The sequence below is a fragment of the Bacillus rossius genome, chromosome 3 (genome assembly GCF_032445375.1).
Source record: "Bacillus rossius redtenbacheri isolate Brsri chromosome 3, Brsri_v3, whole genome shotgun sequence".
NCBI classification, from domain to species: Eukaryota; Metazoa; Arthropoda; class Insecta; order Phasmatodea; family Bacillidae; genus Bacillus; species Bacillus rossius.
This window is the reverse complement of record NC_086332.1, coordinates 44152945-44169298: the sequence shown is the minus strand read 5'-3', so window position 1 is coordinate 44169298 and position 16354 is coordinate 44152945. Positions and strand designations below refer to the sequence as shown.

Here is a 16354-nt window from a genome sequence, read left to right as displayed (position 1 = left end):
CAGACATGAACTTAGGGTCGGCTTTGAGATCATGGTAGAAGTCCTGTGTCTGGATCTCGTAGACGAAACTGTCTGTATCCATGTACGCCAGATGAATATTGTCATGGTATCTTGGTTTCATGGTATTGTAGTGAAAGTCGTACATGAGAGTCTTTGAAAGATCTAGTACGGCCAGTCCGGCATAGATTGGCTTATCGAAAATTATGGTCTCATGGTTCAGGTGGACTAGAGACAAGTTCGGTTCGTACATTGTGCGGTCCTTGAAGGATGGACGACACACCAGTTTTTTGAACCGCTTCTCGGAACACACCAACTCCATTTTGAGCCTCCGCCTCTTGTTCGCCATCAATTTCCCGAAGGTAGAGTTCACTGCCAACTTAAAGAACTCCTTCTCAAATTCTTTGGCTGCTGGTTTGCGCTAATTCGTGTTGAGCTTAATATACGGCTCTAACCATGCCGACTGTTCAAACTGGAGGACTCTATGTATTCTTGTGACTTTTAGGTCATGCGATACTGCTTGCTGGAGGTTTTTGTAATGTACAATTTAGTGCTTTGAGCCAGGTGGACACTGATTCACAGGGAGAAAGCGCAAAGCAGCAGCCAAAGAATTTGAGAAGGAGTTCTTTAAGTTGGCTGTGAACTCTACCTTCGGGAAATAGATGGCGAACAAGAGGCGGAGGCTCAAAATGAAGTTGGTGTGTTCCGAGAAGCGGTTCAAGAAACTGGTGTGTCGTCCATCCTTCAAGGACCGCACAATGTACGAACCGAACTTGTCTCTAGTCCACCTGAACCATGAGACCATAATTTTCGATAAGCCAATCTATGCCGGACTGGCCGTACTAGATCTTTCAAAGACTCTCATGTACGACTTTCACTACAATACCATGAAACCAAGATACCATGACAATATTCATCTGGCGTACATGAATACAGACAGTTTCGTCTACGAGATCCAGACACAGGACTTCTACCATGATCTCAAAGCCGACCCTAAGTTCATGTCTGGATTCGACACCAGCTGCTACCCTTCCGACCACCCTTGCTTCTCCCCCGTCAACAAAAAGATTGTTTTGGAAAGTTTAAGGATGAGTGCGGGGAGGAAGTAATGCAGGAGTTTGTCAGTCTGCGGACAAAACTATATGCCTACAAGTGCGGTGACAAAGTTGAGAAGAAGGCCAAGGGCATCCAGCGCGTTGTTGTTTTAATTTGTTGTATAGTTTCCATTTTTGCTGTAAAGTTTCAGTTTTTGTTGTATAGTTTCCATTTTCGTTTATAGTTTTCATTTTTTTCTGTATGGTTTCCATTTTTGTTGTATAGTTTCAATTTTTGCTGTAGGCCTGTAGTTTCTGTTTTTGTTGTATAGTTTCAGTTTTTGTTTTATAGTTTCCGTTTTTTGCTATATGGTTTCAGTTTTTGTTGTATAGTTTTGTTTTATGTGTATGTATTTTTCTTTTCTTGAGAATTTTGTTTTGTAGTGTCCGAGCTTATTTCAATAAATATAATTATACCTACATACTCATTATTTTTAATGTAGAACCTTTATTCATCAAGTAAATCATATTAAAAATAGTAAAATTATACGCAAACATTAAAATATCTGCTTCCATGCAGCTTTAAAACACGAGTACGCAAACACGGACTTGTGAGGACTCTGAAAAATTTCTGGTCCGCTAAGATGGAGTAATAAAATTATCATTATTAAAACCGTCGCATCCACAACGATAGTATTGATGACATATATTTTAGTTAAAACCTATAAATGATTATGTCTTTAAGAAAAAATGGTGGTCACAGCAATTAAATAACTGTGGATTTTGCGGATTTTTAGTCTATAAGGTTCATAATAATGTTGGTAGGTTACAGAAACTCTAACTTACATACACTGATGTACTTTAGAAACCTACACCCGATGATGACAGATGAAATCAAAATGGTGGTCTCCGCTTAAAAAGATGGCTGCCTCCAGCAGACAACGATGGTATAATTATGTTATTATTTAATTAAGTAATTTTTAATATTTTTTTAAAAAATGTTTTGATATTAAATTTATTTTTAAGATATCGAAGTAACTAAAATTGCAAAGTGTAGGAGTGGGGGGCTCGATGATGGCATCGTAACGAAGGAGTGAGGAGATCAAGTTTTTTAATAAAAAAAAATTAAGATTTTTTATAAATTTTAATTTTTCATTAAAATCGAATAACAAGTAAAGATTTTCAAGATGGCGGATGTGAAGTCATAAATCAAAATGCCGGAATGTTCTAGAGAAACAAAATGGTGAAATATTCTAGAAAAACAAAATGGCAGAATGTTCAAGAAAACAAAATGGCCGCCGGGGTCAAAGGTCAAGTTCTAATCCAAGATGGCCGCCGGAAGTGATGAAATCCAATATGGCCGCATCGAATCCCTGAATCCCCCGCCCCCAGCCCCTGTCCCAGTACGAACTATAATTACCTACTACACAGTGACAAGCAGACGAACCCAATGATGATAAAACAGATAATTTGGACAACACAACGACAGCACAGACGAACACAGTAGGTTTCCTAAGACAACAGGTGTGACGTATCGGGATCTTAGACATATTCCCGTCCTCAGGCACAAACAGATCTCAATTTCCTGAAACTTAGCAACTGTTGTCTTTGGAAGGTTACCGTGTTCGCCTGTCCTGTAGTCGTGGTGTCCAGAATATCTGAATTGTCACATCGCTGGTTTCGCCTGTGCGTCTCTGTGTTATCTGTTTAGTATCATTGTTGGGTTCTTCTGCTTGTCACTGTGTTTTCCAGGGTCTTTTTTGTATTTACTTACTGTTATTGTTGTTGCTGCCTTGCTGTTGTGAACCCACTGTGTCTGTCTGTACTGTAATATTTTCTTGACTAATTCCTTTCACGAAATATTCTCTGCTGTCTATATTATTATTTTTGACTTGTTTTCTGAGTTTGCATTATCATTATTTTTATCCGTTAAGGTTTCTTACACAGTGTAACCAGCAATTGCCTACGTCCAGGGGCGCAACAACAGGGGGGGGGGGCGGGCAAGGGTATTTTGCCCCCCCCCCCCTTCTGAAACCTTTAAGTGGGGGCAAACGGGGGCAAAGAAAGTGCTGTGTAATCAATTTTTAGATAATAAAACTGTTTAAATAGCACCATTTTCCACCTTGAAATACAATTTTTCCCGGGGGAGGACCCCCGGACCCCCCGCTTTTATAGGAGGGATCGATGATTCTTTATAAAAAGTTATATTGCCCCCCCTTTGGGAATTTAGTTGTTGCGCCCCTGCCTACGTCCAATACACATCTTAAATCATAACGTAATTATGGTACACCATACCACAAATACCGTACACCATACCATACTTCTGGTATATTTATATATATACTCACACACATACATCTATAAACCCCCACTTTCCCTACGATTGAGTTGTACTAGAATTTTCCTAAGAGTTGTTATTTTTTTGTTTTAGTTTTGATTTATAATGTGGTGATGGATACATATGTACTTTGACAACTGCAAAATAAACTCTATGACAAATGAGTGTGATTCACAATTCATAAAAGAACGAGTATAATAAATGACGTCTGAATTGTATTCTTTGAGACAAAACACAAACAAAATAGCAATTACTTAGTGCCTGCCTCTCTAGCCGAAAGCTATTGAATGTTAATTATGTTTCACTACTAACCAATGGGGGAACCGAAAGCGAAGAATATCTTGGGCTGGAACACGATCTGGGGGTAGGTGATGCGCAGCTGCCCCGCCCCAGCCTTGCCTATCAGCGACCTCAGCCGCTGGCTCAGCCTGCGAGGCTCCGCGGGGATGGTCAAGTTCTCCTCGGAGTCGCTGTCGGGCGCCTGCGCAGTCAGCTCCAGCTACACGAGCAGCGGCGAACTGCTCAAAGCACTCGCCCTCAAGTTACGAAGAATAGTCCCGAACAAGCATGTAGGCATGCATCAAGCTTGATTCAAACTTAGGTTTGACCAACATATAGACTGAATGGCATACAAACACTAATACAATTTTGTTGCACACACTTTTATTTGTAAAAAAAAAAAGAGGCTCATATAAAAATGCTTGTTTTCAAAAGTTATCAAGAATAGGGGAAACATAGATGTTCTGTATCAATTTATCACACTTACCATAGTTATGGTATAATATACCATAATTATTGTAAATGCGTACCATTTTTATGGTAAGTCGTGCCATAATTATTGCGTGTACCTATTTATGCATCCGGAATCGTATAGACCCGGAGCCTACCCAACATTTTAAAAATATAAAATTGGAAAAGAGACTTTTTTTTTCTTCAAAAATACACTATTCGTATTAAATGTTAGGTTTATTTTGAAAACTATATGAAAATTAAATCTTATATCCGTTACAAACTGTAATCGCCTGCCCTGCTGACAATGGCAGTTTACATTAATTGAAACTATACATTCGCCTGCAGATTTGTAACATTTTACATTAACGTACTAGTTGTGTTGTAGTATTCACCTTATACTAACACAAGTTTAATCCTAACAATTAATTTTGTGAACTTTATAGGTATTAAAGTGTGTGTTGTTGACATACAATTATATGTTCATAAGAAGTCTTATGAATAATATATTATAAATATTGGACTTCAGAGAGAAATAATTTACCCTCAGAAAGCCACAAAACTTACCACCATTTTGCAACTGAATTAAAAATTTTCCCCGGACCACGTAGCGCTGTTGTGTCCGCCGTGAAAAGTCTAAGTCCAAACCATGATGAACACCGCCGACAAGCTCAACGAAATTACACCGCAATAGTCATCATAAACCAACCACAAAATATGCTAACTCCCAACGTAGTTGCATAATATCATAATTTTACAAGTACGAAACTACTGCCGTCCAGAGTTGAAGTCCTTTCGGGACTTTCAATATTTTCCAGCTGTGGCGGCGAGACTCTATCCCCTGAAAATATTCCATCGTCAACTCGCTTCCCTTGAAGAAATTCTAGGTCCAGAATGGAGTTAGTTTCTGGCTGACACGCGGTGGCGATGACGGGCAGCGTGACGTTCTTCGTGGTCGGGGCGTCGGGACGGCGCGGCGTCGCGATGCCCTCACGAAGAGGGAGACTCCGGTCTTCTCCTCGGAGGCAGACTGCTCCCATTCAATTTTTTTTCCTAAACCTAAATTAAATCTAAGTGTATTTGGGAGGGGTCTGGGTTAGGGAGAGACTCTAAGTGCGTCTCAGGCCGAAGCCTATACGCTCTAATCATGCAGGGTTTAAGCCATGCGTGAGAGGGAGCATGCATCGTGTGCTAGGAGGGGGATTGGCCAGCCATGGCAGCAATTGGCGCCATGACTAACTCCCCTCACTGACTATTCTAGACTATAAACTAGATAAGTTGGGCCCAGGTAAAACCTGCATAGACACAGGGAAAACCCAGGGCACTTACATGCGGGATGCAAAATTCATGCATTATTGGCAAGCAGGTTGAATACGGGAAACAGAAGGATGGTTCAGGAAGAAGAGTTCCCCTTTTATACTCGAGTTCTCCACACCTCAAACAATCTGGAATGTTCTCGCGACCGGCCAGCTAAGATGGCCGACTTCCTGAGACGTCATTTCCTGCCACTGGGGAGAGTTTTTTTTATATATAGCGGGACACTTCTTTTGCTCGCGAACAGTGGGTGGCCTATATCTCAGGCATCAAATACAACGCTGGTGGTGTCTATCTCGTAGGCTTCGAAGATACCAGGCAGCATTTCGCCGATACGACGAGCGTCCACTTATGATAAGTTGGGGGGGGGGGATGGATGCACTTCACGCCATAACACTACTGTACTTGACTGTAACACGAGGTTATGAAATTTGAAATCTCGTTTTTTCGTAAGAAATACTCAGTATTATTTCGAAAAACGTACTTCATATAGGCAAAAAAATTACCATACCCATGTGTTGTAAAAAGTTACAGTATCTTTCTTACGTATTACAAACTATTTTTTTTTGGCAAGCTGGTTTCCAAAGGAATCTTTTGAAAAAGTACACAAAAGTTTTTTTTTTTTTTTTTCTGTGCAGAGCGAACCGAATTCCAGAGCCTTTACCGAAACAAGATCAGCTCGAAAATGCGAACCTTCTGGTTGCAGAGCAGGTCGAACAGGATGACGGAGCCGAGGCTGTGGCCCGCCAGGGAAACCTCCCCCTCGAAGTTGGGGTTCCTCTCGCGGAACTTCCCGTACACGCGGTTGATCTCGTTGCCGACCGTGTCCATGATCACCTGCAATCACACAGAGCCACGCGCCTGTCCGAGACGTCGCCGTCGGTCAACGCACTGAATAGCCGCCCTCTTCTTTTTTAAGTTATGCTTCTTTAGCGTGATATGAAAAAAAAAATTGATGAGAGTGAATTTTTACGATGCGCGCAAAACATGCAACTAAACTTTACCAGGATGGAAAAAAAAGGCTGCATACAAATAAAAAACTATATATGTGCTTTAAAATAATATACAATACTCATATATTAAAAACAAATGTGCAAAAAGGCGGTATAATCTTGTAAGTGTATTATCTTGGATGTCCGGTCATTTTAAGCCACTGTGCATAATCGTGTGATATGTGATACGAGGAGGCCTAACTTTTATCTGAAGACGTTATTTTTACACTTCGTATAATAGATGCACAGTGGTTGTGCGTGTACACACGCATATATAAAAACAGAGGCATATGTACGAAATCAGACACAAATATTGATCACTATTAAGTATTTTTGTATACATATTTATAATTACTAATGAAAAGTTTTGTAACAAGACTTGTTCTAGTGTAGACCTATATGTAATTAAAACATTGACACCGTGTTTTTTTTTCTCGTCATCTTGCATTTGTGGCTTAAAAACAAACGCAAAGAAGGTATTGATGTAAAATATATAGATAGCCCTTTAAAAAGCCATAACGAAAAAACTAAAAAATAATCAAGATGGTGGGCGAAACTGAGCCTTAAATGGCTGCTGTTTTTCCAAAATTTCGTCGCTCCAATAACTTGGTGGTAATCCATAACACAAAAATTCATTTTGTCATCATGCCACCACCTTCCCAACCAAAAATTAAAATTTGGTAGCTGGGTATATCACTGTGTGACGCAAAGCCGTTTGAAAAGACAATGACTGTGTTTTATGGACGTGACTGTTTAACGAAGGAAACACCAATGTATGTTTATAAAGATTCATTAGGAGTGGTAAAAAAACAGCTTCCGCAGGGTTTTTTTTCCTGCTGCAATATGGGTGATGGTGAGGTATGGAGCGACTTGTACCACGTCACAACACCGTCTCCCGACGGCTTCCAAACTGCGCGCACTGTAAAATTCTATTTTGTAAATGTAACAGAATTATTCGTGTAAAATTTACAAATGTTTATAAATTTGTGCATTTGCACGAAAACAACAGAGTCACCGCAGAATAGAGTTCGCAGTAATACTGGGTTCGGATTCTCACCCGGGCATTTTTGCTTTGTGTTGTCCCAGTACCTCCAAAAACTAAAGTTCCCTGAATGGCTTCCCAGTATTAACTGGGCACATCAGTGAGGAAAACAAAATAATATAAAGTCAAATTTTTGAATATTCTATTATATTATCTTATCCGTGGTTTTGAAAAAAAAATTGTACTTAGTACTATTTCTAAAATCGTATTTCGTTCATGTGAAAATAACCGTGGCCAAGTGTTGTAGGAAATTGCAGTGTGGTCAGGGCCGGCGCGTCCATATAGGCGAACTAGGCAACCGCATAGGGCGCCAAGTAGCTGGGGGCGGCGCAGCACGACACATAACAGCTGATACAATATGTTTAACGATTATTGAAACTAGATGAAAATTGATTTTTATAACAGTTTGGGATGTTTATATTGACATAAGTAATTATTTAAAGTCCACGGTGACCTGTTTATGATTTGAAATAAGTAAAAAAGTAATAAACAACACAAGCCTGCTTACATTTGATTGTTGACAAAATCTAGGCTTACGTGATGTATTTTAAGGCAAGGAAAAATTTTCTTTGGGGTGTCCGGCCCGGGGGGGGGGGGGCAATTAAGGTTTTTCGCCTAGGGCGCCAATTTATCTTGCACCGGCCCTGAGTGTGGTTCGTGGGGTGAGGGGCGCACCTGGCAGTAGACGGGGCTGGTGTAGAAGAGGATGTCGGTGAGCGTGTGGTTGGTGAAGTGGCGCAGCTTGGGCACGCTGCGCAGCGTGATCTTGCGCAGCTTGCCGTCCAGGCCGATGGTCTCCCCGCGCAGCACGCCGTGCCAGTACACGGGCAGCGTCTCCACGCGCCCCAACCTCCCCCGCTCCAGCGACGACGCGAAGTGCGCGCGCACCAGCCGCTGCGACAGGCTCCGGAAGTCGTCCACTGCAGACATTCCGTCACGGGGAAGACTGGATGGCCTGCCACAGTTATTGTATTAACGTTCAGTGGTTTTTACATCGGTTTATTTTTAACCTGGAAGCCCAAGGTGAGAGAAGTGCTATTTTACGTATAGTCTGAGATAAACAATACGAATACATAAGATTAAGAAATCGTTTTGCGACTACGGAAGCAAAATATCCCTTTCGGCTTGGCCCGTAGGTTAAGGTAGATTTTGAAGGGATCCCCCACATAACTTAGTAATTCAAAACTCAGAACAATAATAACTTATAATTCTTGAAAAGAAAAACATAACTTAGAACTGGCATAAGTTAGAACGATCGTAATATAGAAACACACAACTTAGGACTGTCATAACTTAGAAACATGTAACTTGGAAACACGCGACTTGGATACTTCATAACTTAGAAACACGCAAATTAAAACTATCATAAATTAGAAAAAAACGCAACGCTGAAACACACAATTAGGAAACAGCATAACTTAGAAAGTTATAACTTAAAACCATCATAACTTATAATCACACAAATTATAACTGCCATAACGTAGAAACACGTAACGCCGTAACATGCAACTTAGAACTGTCATAACTTAGAAACATACACCGCCGAACCACACAGCTTAGGAACTTCAGAACCTAGAACTGTCATCTATACTAATATTATAAAGCTGAAGAGTTTGTTTGTTTGTTTGAACGCGCTAATCTCAGGAACCACTGGTCCGATTTGAAAAATTCTTTCAGTGTTGGATAGTAAATTTATCGAGGAAGGCTATAGGCTAGATTATATTATCAATAACATTAGGGATCATTACTAAAAGTCCAATTTAGAATCAAATGCGTTGGAGGGGGTTAGATACAACATGCAGTACACGTACGAAGTGTGTGTTGACAATGCTGCAGACGCTAGAAGTTTATTTCCTATTGCCTATTAACATTGTTGCCACGCACTAGATGCCTTATCATTCTTAATTTTCCCATACAAGTAAAAAACGCCCGTGTGATATTAACAACGAAGCAATCAGTACCCTCATAAGAGTTCAATTAGTATTTAAATACTTTTTATCACTTTAAATCGCAAACCTAAACTATTGTTTTTTTTTCCTCTCTCTGTGTTTAATTTGTTTTTTAGTACCCTTTTTTTCAAGTATATATATTTTACAGACTTGAAACTTCACAGTAATGTTCCTTATGTTACACAGGGTGACATTTTCCGAAAATTAGATCCCATGGGTGGTTAAAACCAGGCAACAGTGGGTACTTTGTCTGCATGAGAACAGGATTTTGCATTGTTCATGCCTCCATGGCAACGGGCATCGCGCGGCAGTGGCGTACCCACAAGTAGGGGCGTGTATAATGAGCGGCGCAAGAGTGATCTGCCTGTAGACTGCCGTAGCGAAGTACGGGTACATCAGTTGTACGTTGCGTGCACGAGTCGGGAAACCATCGGTGCTATTCATTTTCTCTCCGGTACATTATACAGCATTGTAATAAATTTTCACTGATTTTTTTTTAATTTACCAATACTGTAAATGGGAGATGTGGCTTAATTTGTTTCCATTAGTATAGCCGTGCGAAGCCGGGTCGGGCAGCTAGTAACTTATAAAATTGTATTTTGTGTGTTTCTAAGTTATGACTGCGCCCCATCCATTTAAGGATATATATAGTTTTCGGTTGAAGAGGGTCTTAGGATTTAAGTACTGTGACATAAAAATGACGTAGATATCTTCCGGAGGTTGCACTATGATCACGGTGGTGTTATGTACAGCAGTATGTCAATCTTCGAAAAGTGTCTCTATTTCACACAATTGCCGGAAGTGACACCTTTGGTGTGGACTTGTACAGAGAAGTAAATCAGTGCAAATTCAGCCAATTTGATGTTGAATGTTTTATTTACGAGATAAAATTGAGGCCGCGGACTCTGTATTTGGAATCTCTGAAAACTATAAAAACGGAGAGTTTTAGAAGCAGCAGTAGTTGTAATAACTGTATTGGGGGGAAAATCTACCTCGGCTTTCAAAGACATTCGCGCATGCAAACGCGTGAATAAAAAGTCACAGGTGGAAAACAGGATAGCCTACAGTTCACAGGAATGAATGCCACAACCACAACCCAACCTGAACCGTTCCGAAGTTTAGCGAAGTAAAAGGTTCGGTCAGTGTGAAGGCGGAATTACAATAGCCCGTAGCCTCCGTCCGTCATCCGTTCGTCCGTTACTTTTTCATCCGTCAACGCCACGCAGCTAGCCAAGCGATTCACAACATGACTTCATACGTCCGTCAGAATATTTTCCCAAGTAAGTGCTACCAACAATCAGTGTTTTCCTCTCAGAGACTTATTTCGATGTTGTTTACTATTTGTGTCGTGTTTTTGTACGAATTAGAATATCCTCGGAAGAATTCAGAGTCGTCATTTATTTGTTTGGACATGGGTTTTAAGAACCGCAATGATGTACTTCATATCTGCACCACCTAAAACATAATACCACAGTCCTATATTCTAGTAACAATTGATAGCCGCAGCTAAAACCATAATACATCCGTCCGTCCGTCAAAAGTATGAGTTTGCCAAACTTTTGACGGGCCGACGAATGAAATTTTTCCGGCTCTCCGATTGGCTGCACGTCACGTGACCAACGAACGAATGACGGATGGAGGTGACGGAATATTGTAATCCTGCCTTAATAAATGATATTTATTTATTTCCCGGAGGATATGTTAAGTTAGGTTAGATTATCGTAACTAAAATGAAAGGTTGGTTAGGTTAGTTTAGCGTTATTTAAACCAGTATTCTAGGACACCAACATAAGGGTTTATGTGTTGAATATGCTACACCTGTACCCTAACCATATTCCTAGTGCACGATAGGACACAGCCAGTCCCTTTTTTTTTATTCAACGGATTTTGGTGTCCTATCCGTTGTCGTTCTGTTGCCCAAATTCCGCGCATGCGCAGAGCTCACTTTTTTCGTTGATATCGTCCAGCTAGCTCAGAGACAATCATCTGGAGCTATTAACTCATATGTAGTCATTTTTGCGATCCTCGGGGGACGTACCAAGCATATTGGTGTGCCAAATGAAACTTTAAGATAGCGAATCTATCTTGGAATACGTTTTGTACACTTTAATTAATGATCATAAAAATAAATAATCTCAACTTGAAAAAGACTTGAGAAAATTAGAACAACGCCATTTAATTAGCGCGGTAGTGCTCCTATCTGCAGGAGTTTTGGCGTAGCAAATGTATCGGTGGTTGTCAAACGTCCGCTAGAATGCACTGAGATCAGTTTCTAGCCTCGTGCAGGGCACAGTATACTAAAAAGGTTGATTTTTATTTTTTACCTAACAGGGATTGGGTTTGGACACGTTCTGTAACAAGGTCTGCGAGTTAGGTTACGGTTGTATCCCAATAAGGTAGTGCTTATTCGCTACCTTACTCGAATCACTTGGAATACCGCCCTTAAAATATTATATAACCGTATGGTGTATTGTTAGGAACGATCGGAAAACTTCGGGGAGCGTCGGAACCGTTCGGTTGTGGCTCTCTTCCCAGTGGAACGTGCTCCCGCATGAATGTGCCCAGGGTTTTCCCTGTGCCTATGCAGGTTTTACCTGGGCCCAACCTAGTTAAGGTCTAGATTTAAGAGTGAGGGGAGTTAGTCATGGCGCCAATCGTTGCCATGGCTGGCCAATCCCCTCCTAGCACATGATGCATGCGACCCTCTCCCTGCATGGCTAATCCCAGCATGACTAGGCGTATAGGCTTCGGCCTGAGACGCACCTAGGTCCCTCCCTAACCCGGATCCCTCCAAAATACACTTAGTTTTAGTAAGGTTAGGAATTATTATTTTTTTTAATCGCAGTGGAACGTGCGAACGCGCGATCAGGGCGGAGCGCCACACTCACCGTTGCGCGCGGACCTCCTGAAGGCTTGGTCGCGGCCGGAGCCGATGCCGTGCACCACGAACAGCAGGTGGTCGATCCTGTCGGCCTCCCCCTCCTCCATCGGGAACCCGTGCACCCCGCGCTGCACGGCGCACGGCCTCGGCGTCAGTTGCTGCGCAGGCAGGGTGTCCGCAGTTAGTACTTTCGTACTAGATCTAGTACTTTTACGAGTTTTTTAGTGGTCAAGTACACATCTAGTACTTTTTTTTCTTTAATATAATATTATTACAGTAACTCCGATATGTTTTATTATTAAGCGTAATTATTTTTAAAAACCTATGGAATGTATGTGTGTGTTTGGTGTGATATATTTAAGTTAGAGCATTTCAATGTCATAATAACTTCCTAAATTGTTAAAACCATAACAAATTATAATTTAGTACTTTTTTTTTCAAATCTAGTACTTTTTTCTCGCCTAAGTTGGTACGAAATATTTTTTCCTTGTGGACACCCTGTGCGCAGGGGAGCAGGAGCGGGAACACTGCCCGGCCACGCCACTCCCGAGACACAAGGGGCGGTGTTACAAGACACTCGACTATTGTAGCAAATAAGCACTACCTTGTTGGGACACTACCGTAACCTGACTCGCGAGACCGAATTCCAGAACGTGTCCGAACCCAATCCCTGTTAGGTAACGAAAAAGCAACCGTTTAAAATAAAATGTGCCCTGCGCGAGGCTAGAAACTGATCTCAATGCATTCTAGCGGACGTTTCGCCACCATCGATACATTTGCCACGCTTGAATATCCTACAGATAGCAGCACTATAGCGCGAATTATATGGTGTAATTTTAATTCTCTCAAGTACATTTTTAAAGTTGTGATTATTTGTTCTTATGGCCATTTAAGTGTACAAAATGTGGTCCTGGAAAGTTTCGCTATCATAAAGTTACATTTGGCACACCAAAATGACTGGTAATTCCCCCGATGATCAAAAAAATGACTAGGCTATATAAGTATGAGTTAATGGCGACAATGTGGTTCAGCCATCTGAACGAATTCGACGCATGCGCGTAATTTGGGCAACAGAACGGCAATGGATAGGACACCAAAATACGTTGCCTAAAATAAGGACATTTTAATGGGCATAAGAACAAATAATTGTAACTTTAAAATTACTTGAGAAAATTTAAATTACAGAATTTAATTCGAGCGATAGTGCTGCTATCTGTAAAATAATGGGCGAGGCAAATGTATCGATGGTTGACAAACAACCGCTAGAATGTATAGAAATCAGTTTCTAGACTCCTGCAGGGCACAGTTTATTAAAACGGTTGCTTTTCTTTTTTTGCCTAACAGGGATAGCATAGGACATGTTCTGGAATATGGTATGCGAGTTGGTTTTCAGTTGTATACAGGGGCGCAACAACAGGGGGGGGGAGGGGGCAAGGGTATTTTGCCCCCTCTCTGAAACCTTGAAGTGGGGGCAAACGGGGGCAAAGAAAGTGATGTTTAATAAATTTTTAGATGATAAAACTGGTTAAATAGCACCATTTTCCACCTTGAAATACAAATTTTCCCGGGGGAGGACCCCCGAACCCACCCCCGCTTCAATTCTTTATAAAAAGGTATATTCCCCCCCCCCTTTTGGAAATTTAGTTTTTGCGCCCCTTGTTGTATAAGATAGTACTTATTCGCTATCTTACTCGAAAGTCTTGGAATACCACCCTTAGAGTACAGGTGTAGCATATTCAACACCTAAAGCCTTATTTTTGTGTCTTGGAATACCAGCCATATAGCTTCAGTCATTCGGCTAGATCATTTAACGGAACCAAATTAAGAAAAATTAAAGGATAAACAGTTATAATTGCGTAAAAACCCGTGAAAATTAAATATGTCTTGCGATGAACATCTCTCTCCCTAGAAGGCCCCGCACTCGACAGTATATGACCTTAATCTCGAGAACTTGCTGAAGTCAGGGTTCGAGGAATGCTGTTTAATAATTTCATCGTGCACCATTTTTTTTGTATCACAACAGAAATATTCATGTAATATTAGATTTATTTGCAAATTTGTACATTTACATGAAAAAAAAATACTGTATCACTACAAAATAGTATTCGCGGTAATACTGGGATCTGATCCTTACCCAGATATTTATGTTTTGTGTTGTCCCAGTACCTCCCACAGTTAAAGTTATTTTTTGTAAACCGTTCCCTCAACAGCTTTTCAGTATTAACTGCGCACATTAATAAGCATCACAAAAATAAAATAAAGTCCAATTATTGGATATTCGATTATATTTCCCACGGTTTAAAAAATTGTATTTGAATGAAACATTAATTAAAATATGAATTTATGCGCCAATTTTTGTATTTCGAAAAAAGCATTTCATTTATGCAAAATAACCATAGGCATGTGTTATACAAAGTTACAATATATCCCTTGTAGTATTACAAACTATTTCTTGGTAACTGGTTTCCAAAGGAATCTTTTGTAAGAATACAGAAAACATTCTTCTGTGTAGTCGTTAGAGACGATGAGGGAAGATAAGATGAGAATAAATAACTGACGGATGCATTGGGGTTGGGGGGGGGAGGAAGCTGGAGTTTCCTGAGAAACCCCACACAAGATCCCCAAGTGTCAAACACCCGTGTTTGACCCCGCCAGAAACAAAACGTTTTAATGGGAGGTGAAAGATCTGCTCCCCCTTTTTTTTCCTCATTTTTACCATTTCCCTTTTTTTAACGTTTTTATAACCGTTTGACAGTTCTAAGATCTCCAAAATTTCGAAGGATTCCCTTATAGCCGACAAGAATTAATGACACTGATGAATCATCATCGATTGTCTGCAATAACAGGTTTGTCTTATTTTGTCAGTAGTATCGGATCGCTCGGGAGGTATTTTTTTCTTTTAGTTTACATAAGAACAATTTATTTTTGTGAATTAAATTTTCATGTCTTAGTTCCATCATTAATTGAAAACATTTCAGAAAAATTAAATATCAAAATATGTTAGTAAATAACTAATATATATACATATATATTAACATAAGCATTATTCTGGAATACGATGGTAGTTATTCGTAACATTTAAAACCATCCTATCTTCTGCCGACCTAAATATATGTTTAAGAGATCACAATAATTGTTTCAAGGCGCGCAGAAATATAATTTTACCGACGCTACACAACCTCCACAGGGAGGGACGAACTCATGGAAGGAGGCGGGGGTAGGTAATTAATCTCCCTCTGAGATACTAAAGAAAAAAAAAACTTTCAATTCTATTATTACCACCAACAAAAGGAAAGAGTTTGAACACAAATAGTGGTTAAAGTGGACAACCACCTACCCCCCCCCCCCCCACACACACACACACACAGTTAAATTAAATTGTCTGTACGTTTCTGTCCAAAGCTTGCATGAAAATTAATTAGGGGACACACCAAATGTATAGGTGTGCCAAATGAAACTTTATGATAGTGAAACTACGCTGGAATATATTTGGGAAACTAAAATAGTCATAGTAAATAGTAATTTCAGAGTTTTAAAAAACTTAATGATAGGGGAGACCGGGGCTGGTTGTAACAGGGGCAGGTTGTAACACGACAGTTAGTTCCACAACCAGTTACCGGAGAGTCTTCTCTATTTAGTCACGGGAGCGCCTGTAGTTTCTCTCAGTGTGAATGGCAACATATCGCCGGTCAGACACGCTCGTTATAAACAAGAAGAGAAAGACTGTTTTTCGACAAGTTGAGTAAATATTTCCCGTCTAATATTCATAATTATTGTAATTTGTGTTTATATTGTTTAAAAACTTTCTTTGGAGTACATACATATTCTAAACACTGGCTTTGCATATATGTTATTGGCATATTATATATATACTACTTTGTCAAAATGTATGAATTCTCTAGTAGTGTCATTTGGGGCAGGTTGTAACAACTCAAATAAGTTGTTACAACCAACCCCGTCGACTGTTACAACCTGCCCCGCCCTTAAGCTTTTGACAGTTAAAAAAAAAAAAAGAATCCTACTGCACTGGTTTTCCTACACTCTACAGATACTATTTCGAGCAGGATTTATTACCTCT

General features: G+C 40.3%; 1 protein-coding gene across 1 annotated transcript in view; it reads right to left on the bottom strand.

Annotated features, from left to right (window-relative positions):
- Window positions 1-16354, bottom strand: part of LOC134531284 (phospholipase DDHD2-like) — a 46645-nt gene that overhangs the window by 26875 nt on the left and 3416 nt on the right. The window contains exons 3-6 of the mRNA XM_063366977.1: window positions 12284-12434; window positions 8122-8366; window positions 6106-6249; window positions 3682-3850 (exon numbers count right to left, since the gene is read on the bottom strand). Of these exons, the coding sequence (XP_063223047.1) occupies window positions 3682-3850; window positions 6106-6249; window positions 8122-8366; window positions 12284-12434 (709 nt within the window). The remainder of the gene's footprint in view (window positions 1-3681; window positions 3851-6105; window positions 6250-8121; window positions 8367-12283; window positions 12435-16354) is intronic.